General features: G+C 38.9%; 2 protein-coding genes across 3 annotated transcripts in view; one reads left to right on the plus strand and one right to left on the minus strand.

The window, feature by feature from the left end:
• Positions 1–2,829: 2,829 nt before the first annotated feature.
• LOC144659772 (HIG1 domain family member 1C-like) lies at positions 2,830–4,846 on the minus strand. The gene is made up of 2 exons (XM_078520273.1): positions 4,632–4,846; positions 2,830–3,531 (listed from the first exon to the last, which is right to left on the minus strand). Exons 1-2 carry the CDS (start codon positions 4,741–4,743, stop codon positions 3,332–3,334), a joined length of 312 nt encoding a protein of 103 aa, XP_078376399.1. The 5' UTR covers positions 4,744–4,846; the 3' UTR covers positions 2,830–3,331.
• A 4,853-nt stretch (positions 4,847–9,699) lies between these two features.
• LOC144660440 (dual 3',5'-cyclic-AMP and -GMP phosphodiesterase 11A-like) overlaps positions 9,700–26,418 on the plus strand; it is a 28,113-nt gene continuing 11,394 nt past the window's right edge. Inside the window, exons 1-5 of one of the 2 annotated variants that reach the window (XM_078521059.1) lie at positions 9,700–9,759; positions 17,186–18,067; positions 24,503–24,592; positions 25,031–25,099; positions 25,911–26,000. In XM_078521059.1, coding sequence (XP_078377185.1) covers positions 17,255–18,067; positions 24,503–24,592; positions 25,031–25,099; positions 25,911–26,000 — 1,062 coding nt within the window. In that variant the 5' untranslated portion in view covers positions 9,700–9,759; positions 17,186–17,254. Of the gene's footprint in view, positions 9,760–15,146; positions 18,068–24,502; positions 24,593–25,030; positions 25,100–25,910; positions 26,001–26,418 lie in introns of those variants that run through there. The other variant, XM_078521058.1, reaches the window with a different exon arrangement.

The raw sequence follows: 26,418 nt of genomic DNA on the forward strand, positions 1-26,418 counted from the left end.
TGCTGTAAGTCATCTTAGCAGACCTCTCGGGAAACAGAAATTCACTTCAACCAGGTGAAAAGGTCGTGTCTGTCAGTTGTGATTGGTAGATTTTGATCCATTTTGTTTGTTTTTCATGGTTTGTTGGCTGTCACCATAATTATGAATCTTGACAGCAGCAAAAAACACAATCTTTAGTTGGATTTTGAATTTCAGAGTTTGCATAGTAAAATTCCGTTTATAGCCCCCTTGTTTTGCCTTTTTTGTAAAAAAAAATTTGTTTTTCCCCCGTTTCCCCTTTTTTTTTTTTTTTTTTTTTTTTTTTTTTTTTTTTTTTTTTTTAAATTTTTTTTTTTTTTTTTTTTTTTTTTTTTTTTTTTTTTTCTCCCTTTCCTTTTCCCCCCCTTTCCCCTATCTGAAAACCGCAATAACTTACCCAAAGGTAATGACCCCCTGCAAGTTAAGTAGCGGCATTCTGGAGGTAGCAACAAGAATAGGCTGCTAAGTAACAGGGTCGTTACTTTTGCACTTTAGGTTATTATTAAGATGATGATCATCTCTATTTTGAGACCACTAATTACTAAAAAAATTATTTTTTATTTTGTTAATTTTGGGATATTTCAAGTTTTCACAAGATTGTAAAGGTGTAGTTTTTAAGACACTCAATTTACAGTTGAACATTTTGAGATGGCACATTTTGAAGTGATGTTCCACTCTCGAAGAGGAAAGAACAAACTAGCCAGGCCACAATAATCTGTTAAATTTGCCAAGATCAGATAAGGTAAATTGCATCCATCCGAGGAACCCCACCAGCGCCCAGAAAAAAATGTTGACAACACACCGACAAACAAAAAAAACTTTGCAAGCTAAAAGATACATGTACTTATCTTCAAATGTTTTCTATAAATTCAAATTTTCAACAAAAAATAAAGTTGATATATTTAACCTATTGAGTTTTTTTTCATGAGATGTTTTGTTGAAAAGCAATTGAATCACAAAATTAAAATAATTATATAAGAATGTACAAATGCAGGTACAAAATTTTGTGTTAAATTTTTACCAATTTTTGTTGAACCGTTGTGTTTCAGTTATAAACTGTGACTTGATATTTTCCAAGAAAATAATGTTAGAAATGAAGTAAATAATAATATGCTTTCTTTGGGATGAAATAGTACTAATAATAAAATCAAATATTCCAAAAAAAAAGTCAGGACTTGTGTCTCATTGACTATTATTACTACATGTAACATAGCCATTCTCGTCCGCATAGCCTTTATCACTTCTCTTAGCCAGCCATGCCTTGACACAAGAAACGAAGGGCTCTAGAATTTTGAAACGTGACTGCAAACATGAAGAGCGGAAGTCCTAGAATCTAGGACGACTGGAAATCCTGTTTCCCCAGGGCCCTTCGTTTCTTGTGCCAAGGCCTCACTGGTAAGAGAACTAAAATAGACTGTCCACAGCCCTCATTTTTTGGTGTTTTTCGATCGATGGGCTTGCGGGGTGAGAACGGCGAGAGAACTGGACGCCAGCGCAAAACGGAAGAAGCAAGAGGGGGAGGGGGGGAGCGAAAAAACCCTCCCCCGCGCGCTCGCGCTCGCGCTAACTTCGTCTGCTTTTTTGCGTTGGAAAATCGAGAGGCTGTGGACAGTCTAAACTCAGTAAAACCTTGCCCCAGGATCTTTCCAAGACGACACACACAGAGGAACCTGTTATGTCTTTGTTGTTTGTGTTTTTGTCGCTTCTGGAAGGCTCCTAGAGACTGTTTTGTGCAAGTTTCTTCACAATGGTCGAACCCGTGACCAGGAGCCTTCCGGAAGAAAAAAAAAAACGGAAAAAGACAACCTGAGGTTTTTTTAACACTTATTCGCTGAACAGCTTTTGTAAGGAAAAGCAAGTTTTTTTCGATCAATCTTAGAGCCATACAAATTCTTATAATAGTACACTGATAGTACACTCTGGTTAGACCTGTTATGAGCTGGACTCGCAGCCATTATTTGGGTCACAGAGGTGTTGTGTGACAAGCCAATAACCACATGATCGACCTGGACTTTGACCTCAGTTTGACAATAGAACTGGATCATATTTCATGTTTTCTCGGTATTGGACTGGAACTAGCTTGCAATGGAGGCTAATGCAGAGGAATGTCATTAAAAAGAGCTTCATGTCATTTGAATTTGAAGATTCCCTGCATTAGCCTCCATTGCAAGCTAGTTCCAGTGTCTTTCACATTTTTCGCACACAATTAATTGCTCAAACCAGTGCCAGATGTCACTAACAAAAAGCACAGCTATCAGGCCTGTGGTTGCCTTTTCTATTCTTTTGTCTTACTGAGAAAGATAAAGAAAGGTAAAGCTGAGTGGAATTGTTATTTGGGGGACTGTGTAGCACTATATCTTGTTTGCTGACATGCCAGCCCCAGGGCAGCCATTGGGCAGTGCCTACGAAAGTGAGTAAAGGTAAAGTCTGCGTTAACCAAAGTGGTGCATTCAGATGGGAGGGAGGAAACCCTCCCTTCCCATCCTCCTGCTTTTACTTGGGGGTGGGTACGGCTACATGTAAGCTACCAAATAAATGCAACAGAATGTTTTATAACCCCCTCCCCCAAATATAGCTGTGTACATCTACCCCTAAAAATTCTTTGCACCTAGGCCCATTATCTTTTTCCCTAAACCTTCACCCCCCCTCTCTTGCAATCGGGTTGAACTTCTGCCTGTATTACAGGCTTAGACAAATAAACATCCAACAGGAAGTTCCTATACTTTTCACAAGAACCCTTTTACCAAGGCAGTGGCTACCATATTAATTTTGATGGTACACATGAAGAATCATCAACACTAAAGTCTAATGTTATTTTAATAACCTTTTATTTGGGATAACAAAATACCTCTAGTTCTTATGAATAACTTTTTCATGAAGAACTTTGGGTTTGAAAACATAAGGACAACACCAATGAAGAATTTACAGACACTGAATATATTACTTTGGTTGAAAACTGCTTAAAAACACAAATACGTCGCAGACTGCAACTTGAAAAGAAACATCAACTGGGTATCACCAATCGCGGTGGACACGCCATAGCCTTTATCCCAATCACTTAATAACAACATATACATTATAAATACTCTTGTGAGCAGAAACAAATTATTTTTTTTCTTTTAAAAGCAATTAATTCCGTGGCGATGCACTGAACATTGGGCAGCCTCCCCCTCTTTCTTCCATTACTTGATTTTACAACAGGGCATGGCCTGCATCATTTTGCACTCAGAACTCCTGAGTCGCCAGATTTGAAGGACACGACTTATCCATGCCGCCCTGTCTAGTCCATTGAATAAAGTAATAGAAGTTTTTCTCATTCCTCTTTTTCTTGAGCTTTTGCCTCCAGCTTGTCTTGGAGTGCTGTAACACCAATACCAGCCAATATCGAACCCACAACACAACTCTGTGCGATTACTCGTAATCTCATGATATATCTGCTGGGAGTCATGGCAGGTCCTCTAAACCTGTAGGCAAGTGCACCCCAGACACATGCAGCAACAGTTCCTGCGATACCTGCAATAAATAAAGAAAATAAATCTTTTAGTTTATTTCTTTTATTGGTTAAGAAAACAAATCTGCAGGGGCATTGATCTTGAATTTAACTGTTTGTATTTAAATTCCTGGGTCTTGGGGTCGACATAAAATGATATCTACCTCTGAAATCACTACATGTATCAGGGCCATAGCCAGAAAAAAATTATGACTGGATGTCCATAGTTAAATTCACCTCCTAGGTATTTACTTTCCCCCTTGAAAAAAAAAAAAACACAAAAAAAAGACTGAGGAAAGTGCCTTGGTTTGCCCCAAAGCGGCTACAGCCCTGTGTTGTACATGATGCTTTGCCACATTGATGTCAATATTAACCAACAAATATTTATGCCAACAAGGATTGAATATCTTGAAAATATCAATCCAAAATAAATTACTTGTAAGTGAAACAACCTCAAAACAGGTAACTCAAGTTAAAAAAAAACACACCCACCCGTATATTATTGCATCAGCTGTACTATAAATATTAATATTTCCAAGAAAGTCCGGACTTCCTTTTAGTCTGAAGTACAGTACCATGTGAACTTCAATAATAATAATAATAATAATAACTTTATTATTTCTATAGCGCAAAAATCCATGTATATAAGATCTAATGCGCTTATGTCATTTTCCGCTTTTTTAGAGAGCGTTGTATTTTTTCCTTTTTCGAGAAAATTAAAATGAAACAAATTTGACAAAAATAACAAGAAAACTACCTCAGGAAAAATGAACTGAAGTTTGAAACACATTAACACCAAGAACTGGGTGGTAATTGTATTTAAATTATTGCGTCATTTTCTAAATTGTTTTAAAACTATGCAAATGATTTCCTGAAGAACCAGCCTTCCGCAAAAAGCATGGTCGACCGCACGTTCTCGTACTCGAGTCGTCGCAGCAATAATAACTGCGCGTATCACTTCTTATTGAGGATTTTAAAAATCGTGACTTTTCTCGCGAAAAAAAAATTCGAATATTTTAAAAGGCCATTAATTTTATTCAATTGCTACAATAAGGTACACACACTTTCCAAAATTGAAAGAGATTCCAAGATTTAAGACTACAAAATTCTTTCTTCGACTCACCGATTGGAATAAAAGGCGATTGCTTGCTTTTTCTCAGAAATTTGTCTGTTTCTGTCTCCTTCTCGGCATCGGTCATCCATTCTGCACTTAACTGTTGTGGGGTGGTAGGCATTTTTTTTCCTTTTTCGCTTTTCTGAAGCTCAAATCCTCACAGATTCGCTAACTTTGTGGTTTGCTCAACTGCGCGTTGCTTCGCCGCTCAAATACTTGTGGCTTATGCAATGTCGTCATGACGTCACGACTATTGTTCTAAATCTCTGACGTCATATATTCAAGTCACGATTTCAAACCAAACAAGGCTTTTCTCAGAAAAACCTCTCAAAACCGAAGAAATGACACAAATTCTTGGCAGTTTCACAAGTTCAATACATTTATAACAACTCCACCGATTTTCTAGTTCTTTCTTTCCTTGCGATTGAGAAAAATAAAAAGCTGGCAAAGGAATTACAAAAAGATAAAGCTAATATTTTAACGATATCTGCGCGATTTCCATTTCCTTGACAACGTTATTTTCGCTAAGCATGACATTTCTCACGTTTACAAGTCCACAATTTCAATATTTGCTGATTGAAAATTATTTTGACCCCGCTTTTGGGCTGCGGGGGCGTGCATTTCAGACGACTTTAGTTTTCACGCGTCGATAATTTTTTCCACGTTCATGTAAACAACCGACAATTATCCAATAAAAGCCCAATTAGATCCACTGTGATTTTGTTTAGCATATAATTCTTTCTTCCACAAACACAAAGTGCGCGTAAAAAAGAAAATGTCGGACAAACGTGCAGGGAAATAAGGTAAATAAAAAGCAAGAATTTTACGGAGTTTCGCTAGAACTGAGATGTTTTGTTTTCCAGTGCTCCGCTCAGCTGTTGAATATTTTACACGGAACCTGTGCTAGACTTGTTTGTGCCTTATAAATAAGAAAGTTTAAAGTCCACACTAGTTTCTCAGAAAGTCGGATTATAGGTGGACGGACATTATTTGTTTTCCGCGTTTTCGGGACTTTGAAACAAAACAGAAAGTTTTTAAGTGTGATCGACTGCTGATCTTTGTAAACGTGTAAAAATTATTTCCGTGAGCTGAAAAGGAAAAAGTGTACATAATATCTAGTTTTGAATAGCATCGGAAACCGGTTTCGGGTAATAAAAAATTAAAAATTGGCGTTGTTCCTGTATCCAATGTCGTCGTTCGATTCTCGTCGTCTGTTGCGAATCTTTTTTTTCTTCACTTCTGTTTGTGATGGAAATTAACGAGATTGCTGGATTGTGCACGTAGCTATCTGAAACTTACTGAACCTTGGCTATTTGCCTCGCTGATTTCTTAACACCCCTTCATGCTTGAAATAACTTACTTGACAAAAATACTGTGTCACGGTTTTGAACGTGACAAGGAAGGCTATGCACTTGTGACGTCATTATTTGTGTTCAGTGGACCATAAAGAGTAAAGTCAACAACAAAGTAAAGGTATGTCGCAATTCCGATTTCAGAAAGGGATAAGAATTTTGAATTACACTAATTTCCGCCACTTTGTCGTGTTACATATAGGCAAAGTATTTTCCTACTATTCCCGACAGATCGAGGATCTTGCAGACTGGAATAGATACTGCAGTGGCCGTGCTGTCGAGTGGAGTGGGACGGAGGAGAGAGGCTCGCTATATAGTGACGTTCTTCGTATCGAATCACGGCATATAGCGTGTTCATATCACTTTGGGAAGTGCCGAGTCTTTCAAATGCGTGTCCACAGTTTTCTTTATTGCGGAACTCTTTTAGTGATTTAAGAGTATTTGATTCAGTCTCAACACGTTGATGGGCTACTGGGCTCGGTAACGTAAAAAAAAAAAAATTACTGTAAAACGAGATTCCCTTGCCACCTTAGCCTGCGAATACAGCCGCCTCTCATTTGCGTCCCGCAACGAAGAGCGAAACGACGCGAATGAGAGGCGGCTGTATTCGCAGGCTATTGCTACCTTTTCACGAGCATCCGCATCAAGTACTGTAGTATGTGACCCAGGGACCTGGGTCTCCACTCCGCTGGTGGCAGCCGAGTATCCAGATTCCAATAGCTGAGAGAGCAGGGTTTGGAACGTTACCCACCACAGCGTAGCCACCACACAGTGCACCCACCACTGGTGAACCACCATACAGTGCACCTACCATACAGTGCACCCACCACACAATGAACCACCACACAGTGCACCCACCACACAATGAACCACCACACAGTGCACCAATGACACATGGCATCCACCACACAGTGTACCCTTCACGCGCCGGAACCACCACGCAGTGAACCTCCTGACAACCCGGCCTCAACAATCGATGAAACCAATAATCGATGATAAGCGATATTAATCGATATCAATTAATCGATTAATATTGGAAATCGATAACCAATCGATGATGTGACTTTTAACATGATCGATTTTCATTGAACGACTATCGCTTTATGCCGCCGCACGATCGGCAGGATCTTTTATTCTGTTTAGCGCAAACTAACAGAATTCAAGTTCAACTTCAACTTACAATAAATCGCCGCGTAGAACACAAGAGCAAAATACTCCCGTGCAGTTAGAATGGAAGACTACAGCAGCTACAGTGTATAAACGAAACAGACTAACTTTATATGATGGGATCTATAAGATTTAGTAGACAGACATTTTTAATTCTTTTTATATACATGGCCGCTGTGAACAAGATCTAGAGACCGTTTGACCTTTCTCGCAGCTTTTAATAACTCCCGCGTATCGTATGTCGTTTATCAAAAGTCACGCTACAGTTTAACGCAATCTTTGCTGAGACAACGAAGGGAAATCTAACGATCGAGCACAGACGAAAAACCTCTCGGCAGACAAAAACGTGAACAAACTAACGCTGATTTTCAGCTTTATTTATAATGAGAAATATTACGATACTAGAACATAATAAATGCTAATTACGAAATACTAGACAAGAAACAACATACAAGAAACAACGCAACTACTACGGTAGAACGGTCTTCATGTCTCTCATGTCATGTTTTTCCTCATTGTCACGCGAAGTGCATCCTTTGTGGTGCCCAGTCCTTTTGGTGCACTGTGTGGTGGTTCCGGTGCATTGTGTGGTGGTTCATCCCATGGTGGGTACACTGCGTGGTGGTTCACCCATGGTGGATGAACGTTCCAAATCTATATGGAGATGAAAGCGAGGTATCTAAATCTACTAATTTGGGGGACACTGGGTACAATTTTAAAGCTGATATTTAAGGCAAAAAGAAACAACTAAATCGACGAAGAAGAATCGAAAAAATGAAAATTAAATGAGGATCGTTATTGTCCCAGTTCGACTTATGCCCCGAAAATCTGCCTTGTGTCCGTGTGTGGGCGAAAGCGCGAGTATTAAATTCGCCTCCCCCTCCCCCCCCCCCCCCCAAATAAAAATATTGCAAATAAAAAGAAGGTAATTTGAATATCTTCTTAGTAGCCCCAGCCTGTACTCCTGCAGACATCGATCTTTTCAGCTCCTCCCCCCCCCCCCCCCCCCAGCCCAAATTGAATTTATGCTGCGCCGTCCCTGAACTCGTGATTGGTGATCTATGACTGTTTGAGGATTTTGCTGTTTGTGAAATACAGTAAAAACCCGCGTATAAGAACCTAACATTTAAGAACCTGTTAGGCTAAAATTTCATTTTTACGCACCCTTCACATAAGAACCATTTTAGGCTAAAATTCTTAAACAGGTTCTTATTTTCAAAAAAGGAAAAAAATAATGTTTATCAAAAATATAGAATTAAAAAATCTTCTAAAAAATATATTTATAACACAGTCTGTACACATTATAGTTACAGCATAGTTACATAAAACTTGTCCTCCTTGAATATAATTATTACATTATTGTTATTTCTTGAACAAAAGTTAAGAACCTAATTAAGAACCTAGTAAGCCTAATTTTACACTAAATACCATTTATATAAGAACCTGTTTAGGCTAACTTGAAAAACCTAGGTTCTTATACGCTGGTTTTTACTGTATCCAAGCCCCAGGGGGGGTACTCCGGCTTGTTAATGACGGGGATGATCGAAGGATTTTTTTTGGGTTTGAAATTTTCGATTCCGGGATTTTTTGGGGTTGGAAAATTTGGCAAGTATTTTTTTGGGTATCTTGATTTAGATGGGAGATTTTTGGGGTATTAAAAACGTACTAATGTGCCTTGGCGCGGCCTTGGCGTATTTATGGTATGATGAATAAACAAAACGAGCGTTCTTTGTGTTATTTTATTGCACCTCCTGGCAATTTAGGGGTAATTTGACAAGGGATTTTTTGGGGGGTTATTTTTGGTTCAGGGATTTTTTTGGGTAATGTCGGAAGACTTAGGGATTTTTTTGGGTCCTGAATTTTGCCTCCATTCGATCATCCCCGTCATTTACAAGCCGGAGTACCCCCCTGGGATCCAAGCTTGCCAGCGAGTACGGAGAAGTATGTAAACCGCGTTGGATCAATGCCGCAGATCATTCACGTGTCCGGAGTGTAGCAGGTCAAATTAATTATCTCACACAAACATAAACACTTTTCATAGAGAGATCTAGAGAGCCCAAGTCGCATAACTTTCGAATGCGGATTAGTGGTGGCGCTTATCCAAAATAAACTAAGGTGTATTTAAAAGTAGAGGCTTAACCATGCTTCGAGTTTAAAACCTAAATCGTCTCTGAGATGTAACAGAGTTGGGATCTCTTAATCCTGGGCCTTTAAGTCCTTTAACCCAGGTGGGCGGACTCTAGGACAGGACAGTGGGTTCCTAGTTCCTAGGGATGTCGCATACCAGTTCCATCCCTTGTACAGTTCAGTTCTTTCAGTCTAGGAGATTCCTTTAAAAACGCTATTGGCATCCTCTTGGTTTTACTTTTCGCTTGATGCGTATATAGTCGGGCGGAAAAACAAACAAACCTTCCCCATCTTTCACATCTACCAAAACACCCCTCAACTTATGATCGGCCCCAGTCCCACTCGGGAAGCTGGTAACCCGCGTCAACTTTCGCGCGCTTTTTCCCTGTGATGCAAGTTCGCAATCATCAGTCCTTCGCAAAACGGATGGCAAGAATTGTGAATTCTTTGCTGCAAATAATGACGACAGAAAGAACTTTCCGTAAACGAAGGTAAGAATGGGTGTTATAAAAAACTTTTTTGATGACATTCAGTTCAAAACGCGAAACTTGAAATTGAAACCGTTGCGGAGGTCGAAGCGAGCGATAGAAAAAAAAGAAAAAAGAAAAATTTATATGAAACCAAGGTATGCTTTAAAATTAGTTTATAGTTAAAAATCAGTGAAATTCCAATATTTAAGAGTTGCACCAGCGTATAGGATAAAAGTTACAACTCAGCCAAAGTTTAAACCGGCGCCGTTACAGAAAAGATTATCATGTGCGAACAGATCTCTTCTATCTTCGTAGAATTAGAAAAATCAGGAAGAAAAGAGCGAACGGAACCCTTCCCGCAGGGTAAAACCAGAGCTCCAGCTTATATCTTGAAAAGCGTTTATATTTTCAATACAAACAAAGTATCAAAATAAAAATTAATTATCCGCCAGTCCGTTAAGCCAGGGATAAAAGTGATCATCGACTATCATTCAAAGGCGACAAATTTTACGAGGACGAGAGTGACAAAAAGTCAGGTAGTCAGACAGTGCGTGAGCAAAAACTAGTTAAATTTCTCGTCGAGTGTCATGAAAATTTGAACACGTTCAAATCTAAATCGATGAGAGTAGCCGAGAGGCCGTGAGTGCTTGGGACTTGGCGGCCAAACAAGAGAGTGTGAACTCTCTTAGGACGCTTTCCATTTGTCAGAACTTGCCGGCTGGTCCGGTGGTTTTGAATGTGAAGTCGGCCTTTTCCACAAGATTTTCCCACAAATCCACCATATCAATGTTATTTATGTATTGACTGATTTGACAGAACAAATCTGACTAACAACGGAATTCTGTTTTTGTCTAACAAATGGAGAGGGCCCTCAGCTATTGGGACACTTTATAGCACAAATCTAAGGAAATTGACTGCTAGTCCCCTTTCGCCTCCAAGCAATGTTGAGAATTGAACATCCCACACAGCAAGGACATATATTATATTTGCCATCATTGCTTGGGGGTAGGGGGCAGGAGCCCATCAACTGGAGCCTTCATCTCCCATACTAACCCTTGGAGTCAACCCTTTCCCGTATTAATTTATTTTTAGAACTAATCTCCCGGGGTCTCTCGCGGGAGATTTCGCACCTCAGTCAATCATTTGCCGCATTCCGCTGTGGTTACGCAAGCTGTGTCATCTAAAACAATGGCGCAACGAGAAGGGAAGACTGCAGAATGTTGTTCCTTGTCGTCCTCTAAATTCAGTATTTCTTCGAAGGAAGACATCAAGTAATGCTATGACTAAAAAACTGCGGGATTTTGTACAGGTCTGTCAAAAAAGTAAGAGCGATTGTTCGAATCGAAAGGCGGCGAGAACGATCTCGCAACTGTGAAATTACGAATATATTTTGAAAAGAGGATGGATAGGCGCAACAGATCGGTCAATATTATTTGCCGTGTAATTCTTCCGATAAGAAGGCAGCTTGATAAAAGCTTGATCGATTCTAATCGTTGTTGTGAACAATAAATTTTACTCAGGGTTGTAAACATTCACACCAAACGAACGTATCAATAGTATAAATTTATAAACAAGGTACGCACTTTGGCCTGTACCAAGTCCCTACCAACACATTGCAAATCAAATTCTACAAGGCAATCAAAACTCTGAGTGACAATAATTCAGACAAGCGCTAGCTTGTGTACGCTTTAGGGTTGACAGGTTTGGTCCTTCGTGGCGAAGGCACTGGACAAACATTAGAATAAAAATCTAAACAGCCGTCCCGGCTAAACGACTCGTTCGGCTTTAGAATTCTCCAGATAGTACAGGCATAGAGTTCTCTTTGGAAACATACAAAGCGAATGAAATGTACGGGGATTAAAATAAGCGGATCACAAGGTCTCTAACCGAAGAAAGATGTAACATTCAGGCAGTTGGCCTGTACGGGTATAATTTTAAAATTGTAAGATGCGCAATATCTCACCTCTGCAACAGCGACTCAACGATCTCTGCTATAATTCCAGTTGCTGAACTTTAGAAGAAACAAACACATATCATTTTCCTGAGGTTTTATTCGAAGCATGATGATCTTATATTGGCTGGATCTTGGAGCATACGGATAGTCAAAATTTTCATCGAAGTCATCACGTTTATACTGTTCGTCGCCGTATCAAAGAACACGCGTTCGCCACAGCTCGGCCCATATTAAATTATTTCTGCTTTCGTTCGGGAATAGATCTTACAAATCCAGCGTCAAATCTCACAGTACTGTTTACGTCTAACACTGCATGTAATAAGTCCGTGCAAACCAGAAATCGGTAAGATTCAAACAAGCAACTGAAGCAATTACATATTTCCGATCAACTCCATGACTAAACTGACTTCATTTTCATGGACAAAAAAGTGGTTTATTAATTAACTTTTAGTCGTTTAATATTCATTCACGAGTAAACCAGGCTCTCTCGGCTGTAAAATCAGGAAAGAAGCAAAAATTATAAAGGAAAACGGACAGGGAATGTGCGTACGACATTGGCCGCCATATTTTTTTTACATCGTCGCCCTAGCTGCGCTGCATGTGGTCTGACCACAGGAGCAATGTTTTCGCGGGAAATGTGTTTCTAAAAATAAAAATATACGGGAAAGGGTTGACTCAAGGGTACAGTACGTATGGAGGCTCCAGTTGATGGGCTCCTGGTAGGGGGGTAAGAGATGAACAAGAAGCACTGAAAACCATTCTTTTACAAAGTGTAATACAAAAGAAATATTTTGTATGATTCAAAGACTGTGCAAGTAAGCTAGCATTTTTGACCTGCATTTTCGATTTAGCACCCACATATATAAGAACCTAGATTTTTTCAAATTAGCCTAAGAAGGTTCTTACATACATAGAGATAAAATCCTATTTCCTGCCTGTTGTTTTCCCGATTTTTCAAATCCCATTCCCAGTTCTATTGTTTATTTGTATGAAATTTCCAGTGCAAGTTACCCAAATCCCATTTTCCCAGTGAAAATTTGCCCACATACCAGTCCCCATTTTACCCCTTCAGGCCCTATATGGTATCTACTGCGAATTTAGGCTGTAGCTATATATATCATGAATTTCTGAGGCTATAATGGCGGTTTAAATGCGGTTTCAACGCCAAAACTTTAGCCTCAAGTACTTACTCACTAAGTTATTATTTGTGGGTGTTTACTAAACAGTACTATATTCGTGTATCTAATTATAAGCTTTTAAATTTTCTCTTGCTCAGATGGATTATTTTCGGGTTACTTTTATGTCTTATTTGGATTAACCGAAGCCAGAGTATCTGCCTTTGGCGGCCAGCTTCTGTCGTATAAATTTGTCATTTATATGAGCATGTTCAGCGATATAGCCATTCACGGAGTTAGCAATGCAGCATTAGTTTTCCTTCATTTGTTTGTACGATTTGACTTATGTCAAATATTTTCCTTCAAAATTTTATTTCTGATTCTTAGATACTTGGCAGGATATTTACACTTTACTGTTTAAATTGAGGCCCCGCTTTAGGCGAGCTGGGATTAATATACACAGCCGCCCTTTTGTTTTCAGTTTTCAAGTACATGTGACAGTAATAAACTTTTGCAAGGACACATTTTAAAGCATTTTCCATGCTTTAATCGTCTGCCATGGTAACGCCTAGGGATGTTTGGAAGTTCAAGGTGATACTAGTAATCAGGTTGTTGGAAATTTCCATGCGCCTGCAATGATTGACAGTTCATCCCTAACAATGTCAGAATCAAAAAGGGCACAAAAACGTGGAAAGGCGAGAGCGGACGAGAGTTTCAACTCTCGTAAGCCCTAATCTACCCACTCGCGTGAATTTCGTCGAATCTTACTGTGCGCTCATCGGATTTGAACAGTTTCACGTTTCCACTCGTTTGACGTACAGCATGCAATTGATCCATGTACATGTAAACTCTCTAAACTGTACAGTTCTTACGGCTTATTTGAGCGTCAGTTAAAAGAGCTCAAAACTGTCCGAAATCTTGATTCGTCAGTTTTCGTTTGATTCTATACAGGTAACCAAAGTATTCTGTCAGTGTACTTTCCCCAGTAAGAATTTATACGGATCTGAAATTCGATCAAAACCATGTTCTCTTGTCCTTCGTTAAGTTGTAAATAAAGTGAAAAAAAAACGTAATAAAAACCCCACCTGTTGTCAGAAGTTTTCTGTGTTCTTTAATATCGCTTCTGTGAAGCGTATTCGACTGTTGAGTAAAAACTCTGATAAAGCGATAAAACAATAGAAACACAGAAAAAGAACATGGATAGGTGAGGGTTTTTAACACTTTTACTCACTTTATTTACAACTTTTAGAAGAACAAGTGAATTTTTTTGATCGAATACGAGATCCGTATAAACACATTGGTGGTATGCTCTGGTTACCTGCGGTTTAATCAACCTTTAGATTCGATCGCGGAGTTTATAACGAGAAACAAATTCAGGCAGAACTCTTAGGAAACCAATCAGAATGCCTTAGGAAAACAATCAGAATGCTTCTTTTCATAATTAACCAGTTTGCTATTTATTTCGCTCCTTGTGTATACGAGTATTTGAGTGCATAGTTCACTGAACCTGTCTTGCACCCCAGTAAGGGGCCGGAAATTTATCACGGCGTTGAGTTATTTTCTTCTGGTTTGAAAAACCCTTGAGTGCCCATTATGAAGAAGACATCTGAATAACACACCATTATTATCAGCAGGACAAGAATTTTCTTATTGTTGTGACACGATATACGCAATCCTCAGTTTTAGCAAGAGTTTGTCTGACAGCACAAAAGTTAGGAATGGAAAATCTCTAAACCTCACATCGCGTGATCACGAGGAGACCAGGACGGAGCATGTACTTTACATTTTTTTTTTTTTTTGAGGCGCGGCCCCACGGACAGACAACATTTGTCATGTTCGATTTATTAACCAAAATATCCATACAAAAGTCCTATCGTGTGAACAAAATGTTCAAGAAATTCGTAGATTCGCTTCAAGGCTTACTCTTTATCTCGTGTGTGAAGTAAAGTTGAGTTGTAGTTCAGTAAAAGTCGGTGTGATTTACACTTAAATCATATCAGTACCCTTCAAATGGTATACAGTAAACACCCGCGTGTAAGAACCTACAATTTTCTAAGTTTGGCAAAATAGGTTCTTGTATTTGGGGGTACTTATTGACAGTTTAGGCTAAGTAGGTCCTTGATTAGGTTCTAATTTCTACAGAGCAGACATTGTTGTTGATTATCAGAAAAAAGTTTAAATTTTGTTTTTTTCTTCTTTTTAATTTTTTTTTATTTTCCATTTTTAAAATTTCAAAAAATTTTATTTATTATTTATTTTATTAAATTTTTTTTTTTTTTTTTCCTTTTTTTTTTTTTTTTTTTTTTTTTTTTTTAAAATTTTATTATAGATGGGGGTTCCATTCGTATCAAGGCCCGCTGTAATAGTTAAGAGGCCCAAATGCCGTGATGCGTATCACTGATAACATGCTGGGTTATCTAGTAAACTTAGCGAATGCTATGCTTTGTCTAGAAGTGTCTAATTTGAAGCTGGGAGAGTCTGGGTCGGCGTTTCCACGGTGGACTGTCCAAAAACGTGAATTTCCACATTCAGTGTAATTTCAGCTGTCTGTTGTCGTTGTATTTTCATCCTTTTGATCGGGTTAATGCTTTGATGACTTTTGACAGTGGAACATTTCTTCGCGTGATGTCTGTTGATGTAAAAATTTAAGACCACTTGACATGACACCGAGCCTAACAAGCCGCAAAGAGGTGGATGGACTGAAATTGAGACTTATGTCACCGCCTAATTGAGATAAAATCCGGTGATCTATGCTGAGTGGAGCGAGGTGCGTGTATATCAAAATAAACATGCTCGCATGCTATAGCTAATGCGCTTTTTCTTAGAGCAAGATCAAACGATTACCTGAACATCATTTTGTAAAGCTGGAATATGGCCTGTTTGCACATAAAGAAGATTAGATGATAAAGATTGAGTACAGGGCTGCGATTCTTAGAAAATATCAGTGTCAGTTTTCAAATTTTGCGCGGGCTTTACTGGCGTGAAAATATTTTAACTTTGACCCACTAAAAGACCTAAAACAGCATTCATGCAATCTTGAAATCTCTTTGGCATTTTCAAAATACTGATATCAATCGATAATTTTTATTTCCTCCATGCATGCCAGTCCACGAAAACAAACGGGGGAAAACGTGCTGCTGGTATTACTTTAGGGTAGGAAAAGCAGAGGGTACCGGTCCAAAAATTTAACGCCTGGGGAGTCTTTTTTTCTGCATGGGCCGCGCAGCTGCAATTGCAATTTTAAATTAAATTTGCAGCAGATTTAGACCGCGTTTTGCCGAATAAGAAAGAGAAGGTGATTAAAATAGGGGAAGCAATGAGAAGAAAGTCGAAAAGGATGAAAAGTATATTGATGTAAAGCTGCGTAGAATGATTTTTTTTTTTACCCGGAAAGAACCCGAAGTCCTTCAAATTAAGGCTAACTTGCTGCCCAGAAAATGTAAGTTAGTTCGTGTACTTATTAGTCTTGAATTATTACAGAATTATCACCAAAGATCTAACAAAGTGCGTGACATCGGCCCTACTGAAAAGACGGACACGAAATGACGAACAAATGACTAAAACAAAGGAAAGAGATACGATCTTTTTCACCAGTTAGAAAACTTAAAATGACTCATTTTTTTCGATGCCCCCTAGAAGCTTTGCCTACCAAATATTATAAAACAGCTTGGACAATGTGTATTTCACAAATTCAGTTTCGATTTTGCGCGAAATCGTTTTGTTGATTGGCTCGTCGGCTCTCACATGACCACAGCAACCGCAGTGAAATTAAAATCAGCTTTCTATTTCATATTTCCAAAGCGGTTGGCGGAGTCGTTGTTATTGAAACAGAGCGATATTAAATACAAATTATCAATATTCTGAGCGGTATTTCGGGGGCGTTCGCGATCAGTGGAAACCCTATCATGCGTAACAAGGCGACGAAGCGAGGCAAGTGAACGACAAAGGCTCAACCGACGTCCTGCAGCGGTCTGCGGTTGAACAAGCGACTCGTGACATACGCTACACATTGTATCGTTGCTCATTGCATGCCTCGCTTTATCATCAGATCTGAGTAACAGTGCTGTGATATAATATTACATGTACAAGAGCCTGATTTAGCAGCATTTGATTCGACTTGAAGAGTGATAGGCAAATCGTCCGTGGGGCGCATCGATAGAGTCTTCCACGGCACGGAATCGTCCAGTTCGGTCGAATACAGTTTGTTTACACTCTTAGTTACATGCGCGATCGACCGAGCTTTATCGCAGCTCTGATGACAAACTGACTGCTAGCCGGGCAGAGCGGGGAATCTTTCGACTTTTAACACAATGTGTGGGCAGCCTGCGTTGAGGTGACCAAAAACTATGGCTAAACAATGACTTTATCGTTCGCCCAGGTCGAACAGTGGCTTGATGAACATCCAGAACAGGCGGAGGAATATTTTGTGCGTAAGGGCACAGTGCGAATGGTTCAACTATGGAATGAGGCGAGAGAAGAGTGCTCTGATGTCTTCGAGACGACTTCTGAGCTCATTAGGAACTGCGATCAACGAAATATTGCTCCAAAGAATTTTCGTTTCAATGACACGGTGGACATTATAAATTCGAACGATGATGGAGAGAGCGAAGCGGGTGATTCAGGAACTCGGTTGTCCCCTATAACGCGCAGGTATTCTGAACCGCAGCGCCAGGGGAATCCAAAGCAACAACTGGGCATAGGAAAACAGTTTTTTGGTAAATCAGAATCTTCCAGTTTTGTAGATTCCCTGGATTTAAGTACTTGTGAAATTCGAGAGGATAAAACAAGGCGAGTGAGAAGTCCCCCATCACGACAACTTCGGAAAACGAAATCGCTGCCGAATTGTGGACAACAGCATGTATTGGGGGCGCTAATTGAGTCAAAAATTCGCCTACCGTCTTCGGTAGGCCTGAACGCCGAAACAAAGCTAGATTTAAAGAACAGCAATGAAAGGCAATTCTTCTTCGAGATTGTACGGGACATCGCAAACGATCTCGACGTGACAACTCTGAGTTATAAAATATTAGTCAATGTTGGGATTCTAACGAATGCTGATCGCTGCTCATTGTTTCTTGTGGAGGGACCTAAAGGTAAACAGTCACTGGTTTCAAAGGTTTTTGATGTGCAAGTCGGAGGGCCGAACTCGCCGTCTAAGGATTTCATTAACCAGCAGCGAGAAATTCGAGTGCCGTGGGGCAAAGGACTTGTTGGCTACGCGGCAGAAACCGGAGAGACAGTCAACATCCCCGATGCGTATGCGGTTTGTAACGTTTTAAGTATAAATAAATCATTAGGGGTTTTAGGCGTATGTAAACCACATTCGCTCGCTTGGATCACCGTTGATTAAACGTCCCTTGCAAACGATGCCTTCTTGCACATTGTGTAAAAAGTTGACGTGATAATTATCGGACCACGCTCGATGCAATCAACAACTGTACCGTGTTCGAATTTAGATCAGTCGTTCGAATGTCCCGTACACCGCGCAAAATTGATTTCTTGGGCTCTCGATTCAAGCGAGCTGATTTGGTGTGTTTTGTATTTGTGGTGGATATTCTATTCCGACTCTCTTACTTTGTCTAGTGCCCACAACTTGTGAAAAGTAAAATGGGATGAGAAAACCAATGTTCTATTTGCAGAAATTAAATTGGGTGGCCCGGATCAAGCGAAGTGGGATGGCTCAGGCTGGTTATTTTTGTTCGCTATTAATTCAGTTCCATTTTATTTGTATTTTACCAACTGAAGCGCATTGAACGAAACGCAAACGAGAACTTAAACGATCTGTGGAAAATTCGCGCTTTTTGATTTTTACAATATCCCGGAAAACCTTAATAACCTTGATAAAACCCTTCGAATGTCGAAAAGAATTCTACCTCAAAGTAATATTTAGCATGTTTAAAACAAACGCTCTCTATACATACGTCCTTCCAGCTGATGTATCATGGTTTCACAGTTTTCAAAATTTGCATTTAAAACATTTTCGGTCGTATCTGCGCAAAAAAATCGTGTTGTCAGCACGGAACACTTAAAAATCTTTCGAGTTATCAAATCTCTCTCAAATTTGATATAATGTTATCACACCGACTTGCCTCCGATCGACGGAATTGTTTTGGTGGCATATCAAGCTATAAAGCCGAAATTTTCAACAGGTTATAATGCTAAGGGTACGCTCGAAAAAACAATATTCGTGTTTTGCACTTCAACGAACGAATTGATTACTTTATTTTCAGGCAGCGATCTAAACCGTCTATTTTTAACTATTGGTTTATAACCCCACTGTTCCTCAGGGATCAGTTAAATGTGTTAACTTTGTTTTGTCGGCTCTGTTGCATGAAATTGAAATTTGTAACGCTCCTCGACGTTTATTGTTTGTTGTGGCGTTAACATAGTAGTTTACGTTTTGTTCTGTCTCGCAATCGTGAGTTTGATGATCACTGAAGCGCAGTCTACTTGTAGCCAGACAAAACTGTCTGGTTACTCCACTGTTGTCGTGTTGTACGTTGACGGATTTCCTTTTCATGCGCTGGGCGCTAATCTGATCTGTGTACAAGTACTTTGTTGACAGGCAAAAACCTCGTGAGTGCTTGTTTTGGCATTGCAGCTTCTTTGTGGGTTCACGTTCTGTTAACTTTATTTTAAGCATATTTGCATGAGAATCTTACAATGTAAATCTGCTTTGCGTATTGGACGAGCGTTGAAAATATTCCATGTTTTTCTGCATTTGTAATTACTGTTCGTTGTAGTGTATTTTTCCTTGAAAGTCGTTTCTTCAACAATTTCTCTTTATCACATACCAAATTATCACAACAGTCAAAATTACATGTGGAAAATTCTCATTTTATTGAAGATATTTTTTATTGTTTTTACTTTAATTAGGCCTGAGAATAATAATTGTACAAAAAAATTTTCAATTTCTTGTCTCTTTTTTTCTTTTTCATACAGAAGAAATACAGTTTTGGCATTGATTAAAGAAGTCACTGTTTCTTAACTTTGTTATATTATGTATTGCACAAGCTTGCATGTATTTGTATGACACAGGTCTACTTGTTTTTGACAAAAATAAATTTTCGAACATTTCAACAAGAGAGGCCACCTAAGGCAGACCTCTCAAGTCTCACAGTTTTGGGGTGAGACACAGTTTTCAGTGCAATCTCACCGTCTCACAATGAGACACAAAAATATTATGGTAAACAGATTCACAAGCTGATAGAATACATGTCCTTGTATATTTTAATTTTGGCTTGCTAAGATGATTGTCTAGCACCAATTCTGTGTAAATCTGTAGTTGCTAAAAGTTTTTCATCAGTCTTTTCACTAGTACACTGTCAGTGTATCAAATAAAATTATTATCACCAGTCTCTAGCATTCTGGTTACATTGTCAAAATGGTGGACATCGACAATGGATATTCATGAGTGAGTGTATCGAAGCAGTGAAAATAACGTTACATTTTCTGTTGCTTAAGTCACTTGGTATTTAAAGTGATTTGTAAACAGGAAACATATATACCCTTTCTCTTGATAAGCACTTTGTTTAAGTTTTTTTTGTCTGCCAGCCCAGTTGATCAATTCCCAGGTTTTTACTAAAATCTCCAGGTTATTTGACCTTGATATCCAGATTTTCGGTGCTTTGTGGTTGAGAGGTCTGCACTTTAGTATGATCAACTTTTTGTAATGTGCAGTTCCAGAAAATATCTATACCCAGCCCCATGGAAAGTCATTGGAAATTCCATGGGGGTGGGTGGTCTCAAAAGCCAAAATTTTTTAAGGCAAGTATGGATCTTAACTGGAATGTCTGGAGGGGAGGGGAGTTTCAAACCAAATAACCTTTTGTGGGAGGGGTATGGATATATTCTGGAACAACATAATGATCATTTTTCAACTGACATCGTTTGGTGCAACAGTTGTGTAGAAATGCCACTGGCACAAGACTTTTATAGAATAAAATTTGGAACAATTTAGTGCAATGTGCCGTTCCAGGAAATATCCATACCCACACCAAGAAAGGTTGTTGGAAATTCTGAGGGGAAAGGTGATTTTAAACAGCAAAAGTTTTAAAGAATAGTATGAAGCTAAACTGGAATTTCTAGAGACGACATGGGAGGGATCAACCAAAAATCTTCCATGGAAGGGGTTTGGGATATTTTCTAGAATAACACAATTCAAGAAGCGGAAGGTGCTAAATCAGGTGGTGTGCGCACTATGACCGCAATGCATTATTTTGATCAATTTCCAACATGGCGGAAGATTGTTGTGATGCGAGCTCTTTTTCGGGTGAGTTTGATCATCGTTTGCACAACATTCGCTGGCCTTTTCTCTGCTTAAATATTAGATTTGGATAGGTCGGGAATAGGTAAGTTTGTTTTTTGCGTCGAAAGTCTAACATTTAAAGCGTATCATGGTAAATTTGGTCATTTTCTCGAACAAGGTAAAATGGCCGACTTTTCTCTTCGTCTAGTAGGTCGGACGTTTTTGTTGAACACGGCTTTCAGCTAGTGGTGCTTGGCGTAAAATTATAATACAACAAAAGCTTAGACAATTTCCAATATGGGAAACATAATGCACCAGTATGCACCAGTCGATTTTCGCCGTTTCGACTGAACGAAAATGTCCCTTTTTGAGTGTTAATCGTCTGTACTATTGAAGTTTCCTGCGTCGAGTTGGTATCGAGTTCAGCACTTTTATTCTACAAATTTCCAATGTTTTTGGAAGTTATGTTGTTTGCTTCAAAATGATTTAATTATGTGTTCTTTGGGACTTAAGAGAATCCAATTTAAGAGAAAAAGTTGCTGTAGATGATCAAGATGAACGTCAAAAGAGCGCTAGTTTACTGAAGAAGCAAGCGAATTATTTGTTTGTACTGTACTGATTCTTGTCACGGTTGAATTATAGTTCCTTTTGAACACCCAAAATAATTTTTCAGTCTTTTTCGGTTTATTTAAGGGACTGAGAAGATAATAAATTGCTATTTTGTTGCATAAATTGCTTTTACCCAAGTGGACCAAGTATTGCCTGTTCCAGGCTCTAGCAAGATAATAGGTTGCATTATTTGAGCTTCAGAAGGTCACTTTGAAATGTTTTATTGCATCTGTTGTAACTAAAAAGTGATTCCACTACAACATTTGTGGAGACTTTATGTACAGCAAAATAATGTTGTGGAAGTGAGAAGTTCAATAAATTGTTTAAAACTTAAGGAGGTTCAAATTGGTTCTGTTCATTATTTTGCAAGTGGTTATCCTGCTTATTACAGAAGAGAAAAACCCTGGTTAGTTTTGTCTCTGTCTGACACAGGCATCAAGCTTTTTGGCCAAGAGTATTTCATTTAATTTGTTGAGCTTGGTAACAGGAAAAAAAGAAGTCCTGCCTCCTACTCATTTGATGTCAAATTATTAAGTCTGTATATTTCCAGCCAAGTTGCCCAGCAGGCTGGAGCTTATACCAGTTTCAGGAGCTTGAAGAGACTAGGAGTATTCTCCCCCTCCCCTCCTGAATGGGATGTTAGTTAGTCTATCACAGGGTTACCCCCAGCAGTAAACTTGCCAGTACCCATTTATACACCTGCGTGTAAGGAGGCACTGTAAATGTATTAGTGTTGTGCCCAAAAACACAACACAATGACCGGGGCCATGGTTTGAATCCGGACTGCTCAATCCAGAGTCCGGTGCACTACGCTTCCATACCACCCTTAAATTATCAAGACACTAATGGAAATATTATAATTATTATTATTATGAAATGACACAGTGTTTCTTTCACAATGTTTTATTTATGCAAATTTTAGCAACCTTCAGCATCTGAGGTTGTCACTTGATGTGTTCCTTTATCTGGTTGGTTTATTCTTGATTATGAAGCTTCCCCTGGAGAAAAAAATTCTGTCTCCAAAGTTATCCTCCAGACCTGTGCATTTTATATTCAGTTGCTGTTGCAGTGTAATATCCCTGAATAAAATTAAAGAAAAAACTTGATTATAAACCAGTTCTGTTATAATTGAAGTTGCAGTAATAAATGGAAGTACCATAAACAATCATGGTCTGTATACACACAACAGTAGCAGGGGGAGGGCTTCCAGTGAGATATTCACAAAAGTTAAAGTACGAGCTGTTTTTGCAAATAACTGTGGCTGGCTCAAAATTACATGAATTAAAAGAATGCACTTGGTCCAAATTGGCCTACAACATTAGAGCTTAGCAGCCCTGGAAGCTATAGTACATCACTGATTACCCCTAGGATTGTATTAGGTTGCCCTAGTATAGTTGAGAGAGTCACTTCTGAGATAATTATAAGACTGCTCAATGACACAAAACACCCCCAGTCAGCCTTCGAACAAGGTCCAGAGGATCTTATTTTCTAATGGCAGCTAGTAATCAAGCCTACATTGTAAGGTATGTAGCCAGATTAAAAGTGCTAATAGAAACTCAGCTGATATATTTTCTGTTTAGACTCTAGCACTGATTTACTTCAGCCCAGCAGACAATTTTTAATTTGCCTATTAAAGTGAGATTTTTTAGCATCAAATCAAACCCAAACAATGATATCAAACTAATTTACAAGAACACAATTTTTTAAATTAATTTTACTTAATAACTGTATTTTGAAATCGTAGTTAGTTTGTTGCAGGAATTATCTTTGTTGATCATTTGAAGTGTCGTAAAACGAGAATTTTCTTCGATTTACTGCTGCTAAACACTGTACATTAGTCATTTTGAGAGCAAAAAATAAATAACTTTTGAAAGCTATAATCCCTTAAGCACTTTTCGAAATAAAGAATAAGAAATAAGAAACAGAAGCAAAACAATTAGGAAGATTATTAGCTTTAATGGTTAGTGAAAAGTATGCCGTGAAAAGTAATACAAAATAAATCAGGACACGTAACATAAATAACATCAACATGTGACAAATATGTTTTCCTCATTTCAAATCAAGGTACGATATACTTGTTCGTAGTGGTTAATAAAGCTAAAGGGCAACCGCCTTGTGAACACTACATGGTTATATTTAGGCTTAGCACATCATACATCGTGTTTAAATAACGGTTGCTTATCCAACTATGTTTACAAGCATGATTCTTACCTCTGGCTTTGATGCAAGTCCCGTCTAGACACACAAAACCGATATTTTAAACTCCACGCACTGAAGTCTGAGGAAATCTTTGATTCCAAAGATCGACAACATGTCAAAACTACGATATACATCGAAAGAATCACAAAAGCGGCGTTATTTTGAACAGAAATAAATAATTTTGGCGTTCACAAGAGATCCTCACACGATGGCCGCCACAAGCAAATGATGCGAAACCGAAACAACTACCAGCGTGCATTGCGGTCGTAGCACGCACACCACCTGGTGCTAAATAGTGCTAGCTTAAGAATGGTTAGCTCAGAAATAATAATGTGTAGTTCCAGAAAATGTCCATACTCCCCCCATGGAAGGGATTGGAAATTCTGGCGGGGAGGGGGATAAGTTTGAATTGGAATTGGAATTGGTTTTAAATGCAAATTTTGAAAACTGTGAATTGGAATTACATGTACCATAGGGGTAGGGGGTTTTAATAAGAAATCCCTTCCGTAGGGTAGGTATTGATATTTTAAGGAACTACACAACTATTGTAAAGGTAGCACCATATATTTTATATAACTGACTCAGGCTTGGATTTGAGTAAGCAAACTGATGAACTCATCTAAGTCATTTTCATATCAACAGGACCCACGCTTCAACAAGGAGGTTGACCGTCAGACTGGTTACCACACTAAGAGCTTGCTATGCAAGCCTGTGAAGAACAATGAAGGAGAGGTGAGCTAAGCTAAGCTTGGAAAATGTTGTGAAACAACAGAACCCTGTTTTGTAAACAAAACCCTTTTTAAAGGAGTGTCTGGTATAACGAAAAATATATTATATTTATTTATTGAATCATTTGAAATGTAATGTTTCTTTATTTGTTATCATATGCTTTGGCCATTGACCAAAACACTCAGTGGATCCTCGGTCAGAATCCTGTTATTTTTATCTTTTCACGCTTGGTTAATAAAATGTATCCCATGACCAAAAACAAAATAAATTTCTTTACCTACACTACCACAAAAAAAAAACTTAATTCTTGGTCTGTGGCCAATATATCATGTTGTAGTTTTCATTCTCGCGACATGTTCTTGTCTTAAATCCATTTAAACTTGGTGTATAATTAATATACCCATCAAATTAAGGTGTTTTATAATTGTTATTTTTCTGCAGGTTGTTGGTGTAGCCCAAATAATAAACAAGCTTCCTGGTCCTGTACCTTTTACCGAAGAGGATGAAGAGGTACTGTACTATAGTTGTTATGTTGTTATGTTGTATGCCCTTTTGACACCACTTAAACTCGGTGGTATAATAGCGGGCTGGATGCACTCCTGTACTTTTGATGCCACCTTATAATTAGATTCTTCATCATAATTAGATTCTACACCTCTTCATCCGAAGAGGATGAAGAGGTACTGTACTGTAGTTGTTATGTTGTTATGTTGTATGCCCTTTTGACACCACTTAAACTCGGTGGTATAATAGCGGGCCTGATGCACTCCTGTACTTTTGATGCCACCTTATAATTAGATTCTTCATCATAATTAGATTCTACACCTCTTCATCCGAAGAGGATGAAGAGGTACTGTACTGTAGTTGTTATGTTGTTATGTTGTATGCCCTTTTGACACCACTTAAACTCGGTGGTATAATAGCGGGCCGGATGCACTCCTGTACTTTTGATGCCACCTTATAATTAGATTTGCACATGGAAGCTTGTACAGTGGAATCCCGATTTTTCGAACCTCCAAGGGAAAAAAATTTGTTTGAACACAGGTAGTTTGAGAAATTGGGGGTAAAATTAATTTTCAGTGTTCAACTGAGGGAAGGAAATTGACTTGGTTCAAGTTATCAGGTGGTCACTGAACTCTTTTAAACTACATCCTGTTGTAATTACTTGACATTTGTATTTCCTGGGAAACAAACTGCATTGTAATGATCAGGAATGAATAACGTTTTATTTTTCCTGCATGGTTTGGAAAAGTACTGATTGTGTGTTCAATTAATTCCATGATTAATCAACTGCCATTGTTATTATCCTTGACCTTTTCAGGTCTGTGAAATGTATCTGACATTCTGCGGAATAGGTATCACCAATGCCAAGCTATTTGAACTCTCAGCAATTGAATTTAACAGGAATAGGGTAAGTTGTTATATTAGTGTTACCAACAACAAAAGTGGTACATGTACCAACTCACCCCACTGTACAAAACTTGTAGTTGTCGGTTTCTTTAAGAGTGTGATGTTTTTCAAGGAGCGCCAGAGCAGCGAGCGCAGGGGAGACGAGAGGAGACGACAGGGGAGAGTGGGGGAGAGAGAAAAACGGAGAGGGCACAGCACTGAGGAGAGACAGAGAAGGAAGCCACAGAACAGAGGAGACACACGAGAAGAAGGGAGGGAAGAGAGGACACAGAGAAGAAGCGAGGAACGCAAGAAAGAGGAGAACAGAGAGGAGCCAGAACAGAGAGGACACGAGAAGGGGAGACAGACGAGGAGAACCCAGAGAAGAGGGAGGCGACGAGAGGAAGACCACACGAGAGAAAGGGAGGAACCACAGAAAC

This window comes from Oculina patagonica, chromosome 7 (genome assembly GCF_052425735.1).
Source record: "Oculina patagonica isolate OP01 chromosome 7, crgOcupat, whole genome shotgun sequence".
Lineage (NCBI taxonomy): Eukaryota > Metazoa > Cnidaria > Anthozoa > Scleractinia > Oculinidae > Oculina > Oculina patagonica.